This window comes from Coturnix japonica, chromosome 1 (assembly GCF_054131305.1).
Source record: "Coturnix japonica strain WE chromosome 1, WE-NBRP24, whole genome shotgun sequence".
Lineage (NCBI taxonomy): Eukaryota > Metazoa > Chordata > Aves > Galliformes > Phasianidae > Coturnix > Coturnix japonica.
Window position 1 is genome coordinate 18,607,129 of NC_140663.1, and position 19,144 is coordinate 18,626,272.

Genomic DNA, 19,144 nt, shown 5'->3' on the forward strand with positions numbered 1-19,144 from the left:
TACATGCCCAAACCACAGGCTGCCAGCTTCTGTAGGAGAATACTGTGGGATACAGCGTCAAAGGCTTTTGCTGATGTCTGGATAGAGTATAGCCTTTCACCAGAAGGGTTACTTGATCAGTGAGGGCGATCATATTGGTCAAGCAGGACCTGCCCTTTGTGAATCCTTGCTGGCTGGGTCTGATGCACCAGCTGTCCTGCACATGCCAGGTTGATTATACGCTGAACATTAGTTCATGGAAAATAAATAAATATACTAAGAAATCAAATATTTTTCTAAATATTTAAATAGAAAAGTGTAGTTAAAACTATTGTCTTAAGAATTTCTGGTTTTATCACTGGAAATTATCATCCTTTACTGTTATTCATTGTTTAAAAATTATGCTTGCATATTGCAGAGACAAAGCTATGTTATAAGGATTTAACACAATTTCTCTTTCTTTTTTTATTTTTTATTATTTTTTTTTTAACTTAATTTTATTTTGCATGCATGGCATGGTTCGAAATCTGGATCTGGACAAACTGAAAGTTGAATTGACATAATATTTTCAGAGTATGAGGTTTTTGTATGTCCTTAATAGCAAGAAATTTGGGAAGAAATCAGGTAGAAGTTAAAATTTCCTGCAGGGAATGAAAGAACAAAAAAAGATAAGAAAATAGTAAGCAAATGTGGAGACAGTCAACTACAGGAGGAAACAGCAGAGACTCTGGCACTTGCCGGAAGCTGGTAGATAGGATGGGTAGACAGTGAAGGACTTGCCTGGTGAATGGAAAATTCATGTTGCTCTGCTCATTTGGAGAAGGCTGAGAAAGCTAGTGCATTTCCCCATCAGATGAAGTCTTAAAGCAAGATCAGGCTCCCTCCTTAGGGGCATACTCTGATCTAGAATTATACAGTTGATACAAGAGTCACACAATCAAATTTTCCAGTAGTCTTCAGGTAGACCATCGCCCTTTTTTTTGGTATTTGGCTTTCACAGGACCACTTATACCAGAATACCTGAGTAACCAGCACTAGGCAAGTGTGCTGAGTGGTTGTTTATAGTTTACCGCATTCTACGTAATGCATTTGTTAAGAAATTTTTGTTTCTCATGTTTACAGGCTGCTTCTCAGTGGCTTATATTTTTTGTGTAGATTATATTTATAATATATATCTAAGATTAAATATATAATTGCATAATAATTCTAAGTTGGTAGGGTTTCAGTGCTCTTGTATCTAGACAAAATGTAAGCAGGATATGTCTAGTGAAAAGAGAAGAATAGAGTGTGTGACAGTACGTCTAAAGCCCAACTGATCATTTCAGTTTATGCATCTTAGACTGAAAAATGTGCCTCGCTTGTTTCAAATAAAAATTGAATTAACTAAATTCACTTAATTTTGGGCAGATTAAGACATGTGTTTACTGATTTTCATTTATCAGCAGCTGACAGAAATCTACAGGTAGTTTGCTGTGTATAAGATAAATGTTTATGTTTGTTTGTTTGTTTGCTTTTTAAGGCAGTCAAAGGCAAATCAACATTTGAGTTTGGGAGTTACTACTGAGTAGCTGAAATGTGAACACAGTGAACTGTTTTCCATACACTAGAGAGTGTATAATTTGGGGAGTCTTTAGTTTTTATTTTTGGCAACACCCCAAACATCCTCTTTCACTGTGTTATTGTTTTATCCTTAGAAATCTATTTGAAAATGATATTTCAGCTTCAGACATGCATGGACTGAGATGATTGGCAAAACCCGTGGTGTTACTTTTTTTTGCACCATAATTAACTGCAGAGAACACACAGAGATGACAGTAATATCAAAAGTGGGCAATTACCTGACTTCCGTGGGTAGAAATCTAGGTATACTTAAAAAATTCACCAATTTTAGTGATAGAACTTTTGTGTTTTATACAAAACATAAATCCAAAACAAACTACATCATCATGATATGGTTATGCACGTTCAGCAAGGGAAAGTTTATGTTAGTATCTCTCCTGTTAGCTTCTGTGTCTTCTTTATAAGTATTTTCTTGGAAATATATATATATATATATATACTTCTAAGTAATATTTTAAATAGTTTATTTTAAATGTATTGTGGTTTTGAAATTATAATATATAATACAACAGTAGTAAAGCAAATGCGGATAAGAGATCAGTAAAAAAAATACCATCAGATTTTCCTATTAGTGAACTAACTAATACAGGAGGAAAGTTTAAGATAAAATTATTTAAAGTTTGTTTGTCAGTGATTTGCTATGTTAGTGTCTGATTTGTCTTTTAAATTATATCCATGCAGATCACACTTGATTCTAGATGTAAAATTAATTTACAAACAATGTGGTTAACCATGTCTAAAATATAGTCATGATAAATAGAAAGAAAACTGTTATGTTGTGTTTGCTTCAAGGTTATTGAAATCCTGTTAGGTTAATAAAAGTTATTTATATGATAGATATATATTGTGGGTACAGATGAGAAACTTGGTAATAAATTTATTACATTCTAAAAGTCATGATTTTTAGGGATTATAAATAAAAATAAAATCATTATGTTTGTCATCCTGAACTACCCGATATTGTGCAAGACTCTTTCTTGAGCAACAACATATTTCATCTTTTCAATATGTTAAATCATTTCACTGTATTTCAGTATTCAACTTTAAAACATTTTAGATAATCTTGTTTACAAGAGAGTATAATTGCATCTTTTTTTTTTTTTTTTTTTTTTTTAAATAATCTGGTACATAAAGTTTAATGTAACATATTTATTTATTTTTTAGATATTTATAATAGAACATAAAAAGTAAATCCAGATATACTTTAACTTATCTGTACAAGAGATGCTATATGCCAAACTTAGAAGAAATACTCCTCACTTTCCACTGAGAATTACATCAATTTTTGTGCCCATGGGTATTTAATTTTTCAGTAGCTTCCAAGTATCACAACTTCTTGAATTTCTGTTTTACTGTCCGCAGTGCTGGAGGAAAATAGTCGTTATCAAGAAGGCATTACTTCATACTTTGTTTCAGAGGAAGTACATGTAATTTATTTTTACATGCTGTGCATCCAATGGTCTTCATCTTTTCCTTGGGAAAATAAATTAACATCACCATTCTATAACATCACCATTCTAAAATAGAAATACTACTTAAATTTAGTTTTAGCACATACATCTAAAAGAGGTGAGCAATCTATACAGGACTGCTCTCTGTATTAACTTGAAATTATGTAAATATTTATAGGTTCTAAAGAAATTTATCGCTCAGAATATTCATGCTTGTTTCAAGATTTGAGATCTGCAGAGAGGGACCTGGGTGTCCTGGTGGATGACAGGTTGGCCGTGAGCAAGCAGTGTGTCCTCGTGACCAAAAAGGCCAGTGACATTCTGGGGTGCATTAAAAAGAGCATGGCCAGCAGGTTGAGGGAGGTGATTCTCCCCCTCTGCGCTGGTAAGGCCCCATCTGAAGTACTGTGTCCAGTTCTGTGCTCCCCAGTACGAAAAAGACAGGGACCTCTTGGAAAGGGTCCAGTGGAGGGCCACAAAGATGGTGAAGGGCCTGGAGCATCTCCCTTATGAAGAGAGGCTAAGTGAGATGGGTCTGTTTAGCCCTGAGAAAAGAAGACTGAGAGGGGACCTGATCCAGGTCTATGTGGATAGGCAGTGTGGGGAGACAGGACAAGGGCAAATGGCCAGAAACTGGAGTAGAGGAAGTTCTGCACGAATGTGCGCAAGAATTTCTTTATGGTTAGGGTGACGGAGCACTGGACAGACTGCCCAGGGGGGTTATGGAGTCTCCTTCTCTGGAGATATTCAAGATCCACCTGGACTCCTGCCTGTGCATAGACAGTTGTGTTTTTTTATGTTTGTTTGTTTGTTTGTTTTTGTTTTTGTTTTTTCCAAAGCATTCAGCTCAACTCTTGTCTAGAGCAATCTTTAATCTGTCAAAATATGCGTGGATCAGTGAACAGGGATGTTAGTCTGCATGGTGTAAACTTCACACGTCTCAGTCATTTCCATATATTACTATACGGATTCACTTTGCCTTTCTCTGCATTGAAAATGAAATACATCTTGGTATGAAGATCTTCGTGCTTTAAAGCTCCGGGCAACATGTCCTTTCTATCCCCACCTACTGGCATTACAAGAAAAAAATTATTAACTTTTTGGTAAGCGCTGAAGAGCACAAACTAAGACATGCCACTGTGACCCTTATTATATCCACAAATAAAGTCCACAGGATGTCTTTGAAACTGTGTTCATATCCAATGGGACATATGTTTTGTTACCACTGTGCCTGCAGTAACCCTTTGCAAAGAGGAAATATGTGGTAAAATTTAACAAGACATCATTTTGAATTCTGCTTTCAACACAATGGGTAATTTAGATTTATTTGATTGGCTTTTGTGTGAGTTTTACCCATATTCTTATGTGCCTTTTTCTGTGGTTTAGTATTAAATATGCTGACATGAAAGAATGATATCCAAGAGGACTGTTTTTATTTGTATTTGTAAAACATTTTCTGAAATTAAGAGAGATGTCTTCTATTTGTGTATTTTGTTGACTAAGCATTTTCTACATTTGATAAATCACTGCATATAAACGAGACATTAAAATCTCAGAGATTAGGGTTTTTCAGATAAGAGTAAAATTATCAGTATATGGTTTTCTTAAGTTGAAAAAAATTTTCTGAACCATTTCTGATACTTTGCAGAATACCAGGACAATAAAATTTGCTTCATTTATTTTTACTTCTTGCAGAAATGTGATACATGTGACATCCTTGTTAATATGAAGTGCATTAATATAATAGGTCATAACAAGCAGCTTTAATGGTTCATTAATACATCCTTAGGGAAAATTAGGAGACCAGATAAACGGAGTTTTATGCCTTTGACAACCAGAAGTGTGTAATAATGTGATGTTAAAATGTCATCCAAAGTGCCTGATGGTGCTAAAAATAAGAAGTACAAGAAAGTTTAGATGCTGTATGTAATTCAAGAAAGCTTATAGATATTCTTCTGCTCAATCTCATTTTAGCTCAACCTTTCACCTGTGGATTAGTGTACAAATCTAGACGGTATGAGAGCATTTGGTTACTTTGATTTCTGATGTTGTCAAGATTTTAGCTATACTGTTAAGAAACACAATGAAATCTCTTACTATGAAAGTCTGAATTGTCTTGAATTCTTTTAATTGTTTTATTATATATTTCTGGGCTTATTTAGTTTAAGACAAATATTTCTTTCATTATAAGGGCACTCAACTTGATTTCCTTGTCTTCAACTTAACTATATTGCTATATTTTTATTTTATTTTTCACCATGAAATCGAGCAATTCTGGGAAAGAGTATTTAATTTTGTGCATTAACATTTATATTCCATGACAATTTAAAGACAGAGGGTTAAATCTGTTTGTGAGAAGTAAATGAAAAAAAATCCATAGATGTCAGAGAAGTTTCTGAACTAGAAGAAAGATTTCCATATGAACCTTGGAGGTATATTTAGTTAAGCATGTGATTAATTGGACTGGACTTGTAGTCTAATTTTTGCAACAAATCACAGGTGAGATGCATTGTTCTAGGTGGTATAGACTATGTTTTCATATTTTATTGTGCATCACATTAGATTTGGGTCACTGTATTGGGAAATGATCATTTTAGACTTAGATGCTCTCTTTGTGGTGTCTCAAGTCATTATTCCACTCTCATGAAAATTGTTCATTACTTTACTTTCTCAATTTTGGAAAGGCCATTATGAAGGTGTTCTGTTATGGAGTTTATTTTAGCTGAAGGGAGCTTTTATAAAAAATCTGAAGCCTTTTTAAATATGTTTCATTGTATCTGAAAAGAAAATGTTCTCAGTGACGGAGCAATTTTAAGTGTCTGTTTCTGAAACACAAGAGGAGGTGTTGTTTTGTACCTTACTTTAATGTCTTACCATCTGGACACAAGTTGAAACTGTGATACAGAGAATAAACAGTTTTCTGCACAGATTTTTCAGAAGGGTCACGAGTGATCTATCAGAAGTTATGAGCATTATTTTGCTCAGTGAAGCACAATTCCTCATACATTTAAATGAGTCCATCTGATTATCATCCAGTGGAAATCAGTTTAGTTGCATGAATTTCAGGAGAATGTTTTGGTAATTGCACTTCAGTTATGCCTAAAAGAACTTCTTATGAAGATGAGCTGTACTCTGTGATCTGATTTAGTTCAGATGGAGAACCACCCTGAACTTAAAAAAATGCAACAAGAAATTAAAACAGAGCATAAAAAGAATGGAATGGCCAGAGTTGAATTTTATAATCTTTGACTTCACAATAAGAAATAGAGTGAAAACTCAACATTCATTACAGTCATCAGGTGAGACAACTCTAACTGAACCTTAGCTTGGGCATGCATTGCTGCTGACTACAGCAACAGAAGTGAAAATGTTCAGTCTGGCACCTGTTCACATGGAGAATTCACAATGATTGCAAGAAAACCTCTAAATCCTGTAGAACTAGGATTTCAGATATGAGAGTGCAGATGAGAATGGAGCATGAGCATTTGAATTTTCTTGGATATGGACTGGAATATATTTGTAGTTAAGTAGCAATGTCTGTTAGTTTTCAATTACAGGAACAGAAATACTAATTATTTGATTTGTGTACTGTGCCTGAAATACCTTTCCATAGTGGCACCAGGCAACAATTTCCGTTCACTCAGTTTGGGAATAACTATGATCCTACTAAAAGGCATAGTCAGAGGTCTTGCTGTATGATTAAATATCTTCCTTAGAGCTATGCTGTATATATTTTACAGAACTAGCAGAGGGCAGGGCTATTTCAAAGTCCTCCTTGTGGAGGACTTAAGCAGCTATGCACCAATACACCTCTCTTTTCTCTCCTCTTCTTTAGAAAGACTGGGGGAGAAAAGAGAATGAAAAAAGAAAAGCTTATGCGTAGAATAAGGAACTGTTGAATAAACATTAAAAGAAGTAAAACCCTCACAGAAGCAAAAGGAGAACAAATATTATCTATTTACAATCAGCAAGCAGTTTTCAGCTACGTCTTATTAACCAGGGTCTCTGTACATGTAGCAGTTGCTCTTGAAAACACATCCTTAATGAGAATTCCTCTTCTCTTCCATAGCTTTTATGGCTGAGAGTGACATCATATGGTGTGGGATACACTTTGGTCAGTTTAGGTCAGCTGTGTTCTCTCCTCACCGCTTACCTCCCCCCAGCCTGCTGGCCTTCACTGGCTGGAGGCTCTGTGAGAGCCTTGGTGCCAGGGCTGTTCAGCAGTAAACAAAACCATTGGTTCAGTGCTGTCCTAGCTACAAGCACAGAGCACAGTGTTGTATGGGATGTTGTGAGGAGAGTTAGTTCCATCCTAGTCAGATCCAGTACACTAAACAGGAAACCTCAGTATATGTGGGCATAGTAACCCAACCAGCAGTTTCTCCAAGTCTGTCGTAAAAGCTTATTTCCATACATAATGAAAAAAAACAGCAGCAATATAGTCTTTTTGTTTGTTTGTTTTTCTGTTTTGTGACTTTCAAAATTCATTTAGGACTACTTTTCAATCTAGAATTACTGGGTTCAGCCCTCAACTTACCAATATTTAAAGCAGCTTAAAAATATCCTTTATGTGAATGAGATAATAATGTCATTACTGTGATAGAATATGAATTGAGAGAATAGTATCCAATTCTGTAGCCCAGTGGTGGCAATTTCTTTTTTTGGGATTTAATCAAAAACTAACAGGTTAAATGTTAAAAACCTTGATAACTATTGCAAAAATATATATTTATATATGGAATTATGTTTTCATATAATTTTCATTTTATAGCATAAACTGTAAATATTTATTTTGGATATTTTGAGCCAAGTAAATTTATAAAATCCTATTGGTTTTACTTTCTTTTTTCTTTCTTTTATATTGTTTCCACAAGGCATATCAGCTGCAAAATGGATTTAAGTTATTAATTAAAGAGAATTTATGTCTTCATTATGATAGTGTAGAAAAAAGCCAAGATTAAATGAAAAATATGTCTTTTGATCATTACACATTTTAGTTATACAGAGAAGATTATGTCAAGATTTCAAGAATGTCAAATGTTAACATTTTTCATCACATTTTGCATACCACGACTAGTATTCCAGTACTACGAACTCATATTCCTTGAGTCTGTCTTCCAAAGAAGCCTTTAAAGTCTTAACTTAAAAATACTCTTGAAGCAGTTCTTATGCACTTTTTTTATTTTGTGCTTGTTACTGTTGTTGTTTGCTTGGTTCTTTGTTGTTGTTTTGCATATGTGATTTTTTCTTTGTAACTCTGAGGTTTCCAAACTTTTTCAAGAAAGCTAATATGATTATTCCACATTACCATGAATGTGGTATCAGGGATCTGGAAAATAAATAAACAAACAAACAATTAAATAAATAAATAAAATGTCATTAATTCTAAAAAATATTAATGGTTAGTATTTCTACTTGTAAAAAGTGATTTTTTCATAATAGTAGACCAGGTTGAGGTAGATCAGTTTTCTGAATTTATGGTTTTAAGCTTTATTGCATTAACAACATGTCCTTTGTTATTCACTAACATCAGTGCAGAACTGTAACTGCAAAAATGTGTGAATGAAGTGCACATTAGCAGTCATTAGCCATTTCAAGGATATATCATTACTCTTATATATATTTGTTATGCTGTTAAAAAAAAAAAAACAACAAACAACAACAAAAAAAAGAAAAAAGAAAAAACAAGCAAAAAAACCCACAACCCCAAACCACCTTTTTATTTGTATTGAGTAGAAGTTGCTTCTCTAGATATCTTAATAGTTTGTAATGTGCTTTATGTAAATGGATGAATAATCTCCTTTTATCCTTAGCAAAAGAGCCAGTTAAAAATAGTTCAGATACACTTTCTCATAGCACTCCAAAATATATACAGCTAGACATTGGTGTAGACTGTGCTATAAAAGCTTCTTAAAAGTATTTAAAAATGCTCTTGGCATCCTAAAACATCCACTGTGATCTCTAAAGTAGAGTCTAAAACGTGGGAAGTGTTAGAGTGCATATACATATTAAATATGCATTAAATGACTTCAAATTTAAGTCACTTACTGCGAAAGGCTGTGACATATAAAGTGCTCAGAAAACACTGTAAATTAAAATGACTTCTTAAATGTTTTGTAGATATTGCATTTTTGTTGTACAGTGTCTTTGAAAATTAACAACTGTATAATTACCTGAAAAAAACATAGCAACAGAGTAAATTTTCACTATGTACCAGGTACTTACTAATGGTCACTGTAATTATGAAGAAACAAACAAACAAACAAACAAACAAACAAACAAAACAAAAAAAAAGAAAGAAAAGAAATGCTTTGTTATCTTTTGCATTGAATACATTAATTACTGCTGCTATGCAGAGTTTGAAAGTCTCAGAAATATCAAGCATTTTTTTCCTTGCTATAACATCTCAGACTGCTCTGTAACTACTCTGTAGATTCTTCCCCTTTTTGGCATAATGCCTTAATGAATAACATAGGATTTGTTATGAATTATATTAGACAGTTTTGAATTCTAGTTACATCAAACAATAAGCTGTGACAAGGTCATGAGACTGAAATAACATCACCTTGGATACTTCAGAAAATATAAAGCTGTGATTCAGACAACAGCATCACTACTTGATACCTCTCTTCAATTTTTTTTCTGATAATTGAAGTGTGACCTGCTCTCTGTGCGTGTATGTGTGCTGATCATGTGAGTTAGTTTGTCTTTGATGAAAAGTATACAAAAGAAATCTAAATAATGGTTTTTGGATGTTTGACAGTTCCTTTTCGGAGCTGTGTCCGCTATAAATACCAGAGTTTAAGCTCTGAAGCATTGGAGAGAGGACCTTCTGTGGTCTCTGGAAATACTTCACAATCAATACTAGATCATTATATTTTCTTACCCTGCTTAATTATCACAAAACTTACTGTACTTGGGAAGCAAGAAGTAACTTAATATGTCAAATATGATTTCGTTCAACAAGATGAAGTAGTTTCATGGTTCACTGATGGTATGTTGTTCATTCTAAGTGGCATGTGAAAGAAAATATTAATTGGACTTGGGTTAAACACAGATGAAAGCGACATTTATATTGCAGATGTCTGCTAAAAGTGTTAACATATTAATGGCTGCAAACTAAGAACAATCCTAATGGGACAAAGTTGAGGATGCAGATATGTCTTGTTTGAGAAATCTGAATTTAACTATATGCTTTCAGAACTTCACCATAGTTAATAGCTTCATGATTTCCCCTGTTATGGAAGCACTATCTATGTGGTAACAGAGGTTCTGAAATTAGTAGGGATTAGTTTAGAAAAAATAAAGATGAACTGCTCAAATGCTGTGCCTCCCTCCCCTGAATAATGCAGAAAATCTATCTAGAGATGAAAAAACACAAAGTAGAAAACAGGAAAAGGTAGAAATAAGAGGATCCTCAGTATCTTATCAGATAGGTGCTGGCAGAGTGGTCCTGAGAATGTGGAGTTCTCACATATGTTACTCTGAGTAAAATTGTTGGGCAGATTTATGGTCAGGAGGTAGTTGTTTCATGCTTCTTAGCAACATATTAATTACAGTTTTAGGTGACAAAAACTGCCAATGAGAAAGTTCATGAACACTCCTGATATCCTCAGTCTCTTCTGATCTCTTCCTCTAATATTGTATAGCTACAGACACTTGAAATAGGAACTGTTCTTTTTTTGTTTGTTTGTTTGTAGTTTGTTTTGCCTCTAAAATAATGAAAATGAAAATAAATGATGTGAAGATCTTTTTAAAGTAAACATCTATTTCATGACTATGAAGATGGGGACTGGGAGCGATCGTACTTATGCAGGGAAATGCATGTTCTCTTGAAATGTATTCATCTTTGCAACATCATAACAAAATAATTGCAGTTATGTTTGTAGTAAAGGTTCCTTTCACTTTCACTCCCACTTACATCCCAGTGTATGTGTAAGATAGAGAGTGGTCTTATTTTCTTTTTTTCTTGTAGAAAACCTAACCTCAGACTCTTTTTCAGGAGGATTACAGGAGGCTATTACTGTTATTTCAAATTATATTTTAAAATATTTTTTTTTTATTTTAAATTCAAGCATATGCTTAATGACATTAAAATGAATGTTTCTTACCCAAGAGCTTTTAATAGCATCCAGTCTGTAATATCATACAAACAAACAACAAATGGTGGATGTGGCACAGTGAAGTGGTGGGATGGTGTGTTTCTGTAATGACAACAGTGGCATGAAAGGCAAGGCAAGTTCCAGACAGCCATGCAGATTTCTTCAGGCTCTTGTTCATCATTGGATAATGTTGTTGACTGTTTTAAAAGTAGTGTTTTGTAGAATTTCCTCTAACGTATACTGTTATTGTGCTCTTTGTATCTACTGTAGTTTCTGTGGAAATGAATAGGAAGAATTTCTTTCAGAGAAATTCATGTAAATTTAGATCTATGCTTCTGTTGTATTCTGTAAATACGTATGGTCTGCAATTAGACTCAAGGTGTATGAAGTGACACAAGAGTTATGCTATTTTATATTCTCATTTGATTATTTATGGAGGATATAAACAGTATTTCATCAGTGCAACATGCTTTCTGAGAGTGGCCAGTAGCAGACAGTCGGGGAGAGAAGCAAAGAAAATGTGAAGAATTTTTCACAAATATGTTCTTGTTGCAGTTATTGCCTGAAGGGCTGCATGAACTGGAATTGAATCTAGATCACTGCATTTAATAACTACCAATAGATATAGAAAGGAATGATAGACAAATCTCTTTAATATACCTACAATTGTGGCTGCAATCATGCCATTCTCTTCCTCAAATTTTTGTCATTTTTGTGTAAACTTTCTGGCACATCATATCTCTGGCCTCTTTGTGGTAAGAAGTTCTAATATTGAGTTGAATTCTGAGAGGAAAAATGTACTGCTTTTTGCTTGATATTTTAAATACCATGTGCTCATGGTACTCACCCTGACCAACATTCTTATGCATGAATGAAGTAAACTCTTCTTTTTGCAGAAGTACGCCTTTCTAATCATTAACTGAGACCAAGGCATCAAACACATTATTCCCATCTCTGCAGAGTCGTCCTTAAAATTCTTGCCCATCAGCATAAAAAATAATACAAAGCTTTAGTACTTGGCATGGAATTTATTTATATCATATTATTTTAATACTACATTGTTTGCTTTTTGTAAGCCTTCCAGTGAGTACTACCATAATTTATATCATATATGCCCTAAGTATGTATGTTATGCATTTTCTGCGTACTGTGTTTCCCTTTGGTTTCTGTTTTGTGCTTTCATACATGAACAGCCAGAATCTGCCCTCTGGTAAGTAAGATAAATTGCTTAACATGGGCATTGAATGCTGTTTCAGATAACCCTAGGGTATCCATCTGGCCTCCAGCTGCTGCCTCAGCAAGGCACAGAATCTATGTCATAAGCATATTCTGCATATCTGTGTGGATGTCTCCAGTATCTAAGGATATTTAAAACAGCAGTAAGTTTATGGCAACTGTATGCAATCGTATTTTATTGTCTTAATCATGAACTGTGATATTTTAGAGCAAGCATAAAGAAACATCCTTTCAAATTTTGAATATGTGTAAGAGAATAATCTTTTTCTTTCTTCAGTCACAACATTGTTCTTAATTTGAAAATGTCTGCTGCATGAAGATTGAGCATATAATGGTTTCATTCATCACCAACCTTACATAGCCTAATATAGTGTATCTACCAGTATCACTTTCACAAATTACCTCTTATTAGTTCTACCTAATTGCTTATAATTCTCTGTGCTTTTTATTTTCAAGAATTAAATATTTTAACAGTCCATGTTTACATGTTCCATTCATTCCATTTCAACCTTCTATTTCATTCGTCTCAATGAGATACTTATCAGTGACAAATTCCTTTGTAATTTTACAGATAAATTCTTGTTCACTGGGAATTTTAGGTACTGAAAATTCAAATGGTTACCTCTTCCTACTTTAGTGAGAACAATTTAGGTTATGTACATCTCTGCAGCACTTTTTCTTTTTAGCAGCTAATTAAAATGAAATGCTAATTAAAAAAACTTCCTCCAACAGTTAGCGCTTAAAACTAATTATATAAATTAATGGAATAAGAGTTGATCCTATAAATCTGAAGAGTCTTCCAGTACTGCCAAATTCTAACAGATGGTGCATTCTGAAGTTTTTGACACACAACAGTTAACTGTGTTAGAGGATATAATAAACTTATTTTACTTCTATTCACCTAACCATAGCCTCGAATCCCTGCTGACTGCAGTGGGTTTCATAAAAGATAAAGCAGCCTGTATGGAGCACTTCAAAGGATGAATATTTAGCTTACGCAATTTTCATTTCATTTTGGAAAATGAAATTGATATCAAACTTCTGAAATCTGGTAAAATACCATAGCAAGCTTTGTAATGGCTATGTTGGTATTGAAATATTCTGTAGTTGGCATTTCTGGGGCTTATCACTGTTCTACACTTCTGTCACTGAAGTAGCAGTGCCTCATGATACCTAACTTTTTAATGAAGGTTTTTGTCGTTGTTGTATTTTGGGTTATTTGTGTAAGGGAAATCCAAACATGTTTATTTAATTTAACAGGTTTTTTCTTCTTTCTTAAAAAGCAAAAAATAGAAATAAATAAATAATAACAAAAAAGTCTTTAAAAGCTTGCTACTTTTCTTATTTTAGGTTCCACTGCAAATTAATCATTTTAATCTGTAGTCAGCTACTACCTTGTATGAACTTATAATATGACAATAAAATTATTGTCATTCCATTAACCAACATATACAGAGAGAAACTTCAGTGGAGCTCGTCTGGGCAAGGTAGTTTGATAATCCTACAAGGAACTAAGATCACAACTTGCATTAGAAAAGAAGAGTTTTTAGGTCCACATGAAAAGAAACTTGATAAAGCAGGCACAACAGGGAGTTGCAGACCAGCATCTTAAGAACATCAAGGTACATGTTTAAGTTTTTCTTCAGAAAAAGGTGAATTTTCAAGTTCAGTGTACAGAGGCCTTGTCATAAAACAGTTGTTTATCAAAAACAATCTTCCTGTCAGTGTAAGGCAATAAAAATTCAGAAGGATCCAATTAATCCTTGATTCTGAATTAATAAGCTCATGTGTTTTTGTTTGTTTGTTTGTTTTTTAGTTTTCTGTTGAACAATTTTGGATAGTTTAAGCTATGTTTTGAAACGCTCTTAAGCTACTGATATCAGTAGCTTAACTTTTTTTTCCATTTATCAGTATACAGTTAAATGTTTATAATAATTATAATAATCTAAATGCAGTTTGGAACCGCCCAGCATAGATAAGCATGAGAAATGAATATCATAATAAGTTAGTTATCAAATAAAATGGAAGAGGTGGCTGTAAGTAAAGATGAAGCTTCATATTTTTCAATAGTTAGCCAAACTTGTCATGTATTCTTGAAATTTTGCCATGTTCTTATGTTTTAGTCAATCATGGGTTAAAATGATACAACATAACTACACAGAATAAAATGTGAAAAAGTACATTTCTCTCACTGCTCTTTGACTACCTTGCTAGTTGATTGCTGTCAAGTTAAGAAGAAAATGATTATGAAATTAGTGAAATTATTTTTAAAAAGCGTAGGCTGCCCTTTATTCTCTGAGCTAGCCTAGATAAACATTACTGGTTCATTTTTTTACATAAGCAAAAATAACATTTTTCAGATGAGGGTACCCAGTAAATTTGGTTCCTGAATGAGGATATCTGCATCTAGTCTCTAAAGTAAATATTCTTTCTAGGAACTATTCAGTGAGGTTTCCCAAAGTCTTTTTTGTATATGCTGGAGTTTATATAACCTGGGCTGATTCCTTCAGGTAGGGCATATTTTTCTATATTACTTTCTGACTGAAATGTGTTGTGTTTTGATTTATCAGCCAGCTCTCAGCATCTCAACAATATTCACTCAGTGTCTTGAACTAATACTAAAATGCAATTCCCTGTAATGGCAATAATACTGAACAAGCACTCATGCCAGTATAGAAGCACATATAGTAGAGGGTATGAGTGCTTAATTTTTCTTGTCAGCTTGTCATAAAAGGTGCTGCTTGTACAACTTAGTGAGGTTTCTTAAAGTGCCTAAATCTGAATGTGTTTCCACTGACATGACTAGTTACAGTCAGCTTTAGGGTTTCCCCATATGGGTTTATCATCTTTTTTCTATACAGTGTTAGGCAGCTTTTCCACAGGTACATTCACTTTAATTTGGAAAAGCATATATTTAATGGGTTATTCAATCAAAGTATATTTTCTTAGGTAAAATATTTCCTTTTTGTTTTTTGACTAGTCTTCTTAGATGTGATTCATCTAAATCATCCATCAGGTCATAATATTCTTCAGAGGAGATTCACATTTTTTAAAAAACACTGATTAATTGTTGATGATTTGTTTCGAGAACATCAATGACTTTAGTTTCATTCTCTGCTTACACTTTCAAAGCTTCTGATAAAATCTTGCTAAAACAACCTGAGGTTCTCCTGAGTCTACTATTTCAACCTGTCTTGATATCTCTTCATTGCATCCTATCCCTTGTGTGTGTCAGCTGCACCACACAGCTTGTTGTCATCTGCAAACTTGCTGAGGGTTCACTTGATCCCACTGTTAATGTCACTAATAAAGATCATAAAGAGCATCGATCCAAGTACTGGAGTCTCTGATCTCCATCTGAACATTGAACAATTGATCACATTGAGCCATTGATCACTATTCTCCGGGTATGATCTTTCTTGTCTATTAAACAGTCCACCCATCAAATCCATATCTTCCCAATTTAAAAAGAAGGAAGTTCTGGGGAACTGAGTCAAAGACCTCTCTTAAGTCCAGATAGATGACATCAGTGGCTCTTCCCTTGTTCATTGGTGCAGCTACACCATAATAGAAGGCCACAAGTTTGGTCAGACAGTGCTAGTGCTTGGTGAAGCCCTACTGGTTTTCTTGGATCACCTTCCTTTCTTCTATCTGCTTCACTATAGCTTCCAGGATGATCTACTCTGTGATATTCCCCAGCACAGAGGTAAGGCTGACAGGTCAGTAGTTCCCTGGGTAATCCTTTTTACCCTTCTTCAAAATGGATGTGATGTTGATTTTTTTTCCTAGTCACAGTGGACTTCATCTGACTGCCACAAATTTTCAAATATCATCAAGAATGTTTTGGCACCTACACTGATCAATTCTCTCAGGACTTTGTGACGTATCTCATCAAAAACCCATAGACTTACAGATGTTTAGGTTACTCAGCTGGTCACAAACTTAAACTGCTTACATCAGGAGAGGTGCTTCTCCCCGAGTTCCTACCTTCCAACCCATCTGCTCAAAGGGTGTGTGAAGAGCAGTTGCAACTTCTGCTGTAAGAGAGACTGTGTTGGAATCAGTTAAGCAACAGCTGAATTGAGCAGAATGTTTGTCACTGCCAGCTGAGGAGGGCAGTGTGAAACGCTCTAATTGAAAACATGACTATATCAAAAAAGAAAAAAGCAGTAGATTTTAAGCTCACTTTTGGCTGAGCATAAAAATGACTGAAGTCCTAATTGATCATTAGAACAAATGACACTTTGCACCTATTGGTAAAAGATACTTGCTCTTCCATGAGCTGCTTAAATGCTGTTGAGTAGAAAGATGAATCCTATTGCTACTTGACAGCAATAGTGTGAAGGTTACCTCAATAGCTACTCAGCAAAACTGCTGAGTGTGTGTTTATTTTATGAAAGAATTTTATTGGATCAACCATCTATTTGTGCAGTGAAGAATAATTTCACTGCTTATAAAAGACTGTAGACTGCTATTTGTCTCGCAGTTCATTCTGTCAAAGGAATTGAAAGCAAAACATGTAGAGATTTCCAAAATTCTGTACCAAGCCTCTTGTATTTTAATGGGGCCTTAAGTATTTATGACACATAATCTGTTGATACTCCTCTTTTGTGGTTACTCATATCTAATCTTTGCTGCCAAAGTTTTGCTGGCAGAACTGTGAAATTGGCACAGTGATTAATGTGCCAGTTGTCACTCAGAAAGCTCTGTTTATTTCACTGGTTATCAGTTTTGTATAAAAGCTGTTACACAAAACAGGAGAACATAACAGTTTATGCATGACAGAGATACAAGAAGTATTTATGCTGAAATTCTGGGGTATGTAGATTGCTACCCCCATTTCCACTGGCCAACTTCTGTGTAATATTTATACAGACTTTCAAGCTTTTTTTTTTTTTTTTCTTCTTTTTTCCACTCATGCAGTGGACTTAGTGCCTCTAAGTACTGCATTAACAAGATTATACTGTAGGATTTTATTGTGAACACAATACTTTCCTTTTATTATTATTCGTATGGAGAAATGTAAAAATGCCGTTGTTTTGTGTTTTTGTTCATTTGTTCATTCTTTACTCAGTAAACACGTATTTCATTTTCCAATTACTGAAAAACAACTTTAAGATACTTGAATTTTTTGTCAGTGGGCCTCAATTATAAATTTATTTCCGCTATATGTATGAACCGGATGGACTGGTGAATATAGCATTCTTTGTGCAGTTTTCAAAAAGTCTCTGTAGAAGTGCAGATCCTTGGACGTGATAACCTTGTGGAACATTCATCAAAACATGTTCTAATTTGGCCAGCCTAGTTGCCAAGGTAGACATGTAGTTTTCAATCTTTGAACATTTTGTTGATCGAAGTAAGAACAGAGTGCCGATTTATAAATTCTGACAGCTTCAGCAATGGACCTTTTGGTCTGTCAGTGTCATGTATGGAAGAGAAAGCAACAAACACAGCTGCTAACCTCAGTTTATCTTGATGAAACACTTAGACACAGGTGGTCATTGCTTCAAGCTGATCACATTAATTGTGACCAGATCTAGACACTTCTTCCTCAAGGTCTTTTATAAGCATTGGCACTTACAATGAAAGTATTCATTTGTTTTCATACTTTAAGGAGTTCATTCCAAGATTGCTATTTGAGTTTACGTCTACTGCATTATGTTCAAATCCAAAAATGAAACTGTATCCTTTTGCATGTCAAAAGTAACTCTTTCACTACTGATGTTTGGATTATTATTTTTTTTTCAGTGTTGCTTTAGTTAACTTACATATAAGGAAGAATTTGTTATAATGATAATATCACACATTTTTTATGATTTATTCCAATAGTAGCATTGTATTAAGAAGAACCTACTCACTGTCATCAACTGTGTCTAATTAGTACTTTTCTCCCATAATATGTATTTTTCTAGAAAATTACTGTAAAGATATTTATCCTAAGTGCTTTCTAATTTTTTTTCAGGGAGTGCTGGAACACCTGTTATCTTCAATGAAAATGGAGATGCTCCTGGACGTTATGATATTTTTCAGTATCAGATCACCAACAAGAGTACAGAATACAAAATAATTGGTCACTGGACCAATCAACTTCATCTAAATGTAAGTGGTAGTTTAACTATGATGCAGACATTGGAAAAATGCAACCATTTGTGTGTTACATCATTCCACTTCAGAAACATTGAAGAGTTCTATTAGTAGGCAGAGAAAAGTTATTCCTTTCTCTTTTTGAGAAGTCTCAAAAGACTTGCAAAATCTAACATAAAAAATGAAAATGAGTTTGCTTTTTGGTGTTTTTAAAGTTGTGCTACACTTTTTCCTGCTGCTTTAATTTACATTTTACAATCATTATATATCCAATATTCTTTGGTTTGACTATGAAGTTAGGCAGGGAAATAGTAATATAGTTCAAAAGAAGGTGTCAGACAAAATATTTCACACATATATATTGCTTGGGTATTTCAAATATGGACGGAATGCAAAGGGATGGAAATGTACTTTGTAAAAGGGATGTTTGAACTATCTGACCACTTTTGATTTGGTTGAAACACTGGGATGCTGAACTACTGAAAAAAAAATAAAATAAAATTCTTGAATATAAAGGGAGACTTTGGAGTTTTTATATATAGTTAGCCCTTATTACATAATAACAGAAAAAATAAGTTACTCTTCCTTGGAAAGTGTTTCTAATTTATGCTTTACTGTATTGTGCAAATTTAATAGTAACTAAGCTCTTCATGTGCATTGAGCCATATTTGT

General features: G+C 34.0%; 1 protein-coding gene across 2 annotated transcripts in view; it reads left to right on the top strand.

The window, feature by feature from the left end:
- Positions 1-19,144, top strand: part of GRM8 (glutamate metabotropic receptor 8) — a 303,037-nt gene that overhangs the window by 229,200 nt on the left and 54,693 nt on the right. For both annotated transcript variants that reach the window (XM_032442703.2, XM_015852739.3), the window contains exon 7: positions 18,351-18,487. In XM_032442703.2, the coding sequence (XP_032298594.2) occupies positions 18,351-18,487 (137 nt within the window). The remainder of the gene's footprint in view (positions 1-18,350; positions 18,488-19,144) is intronic.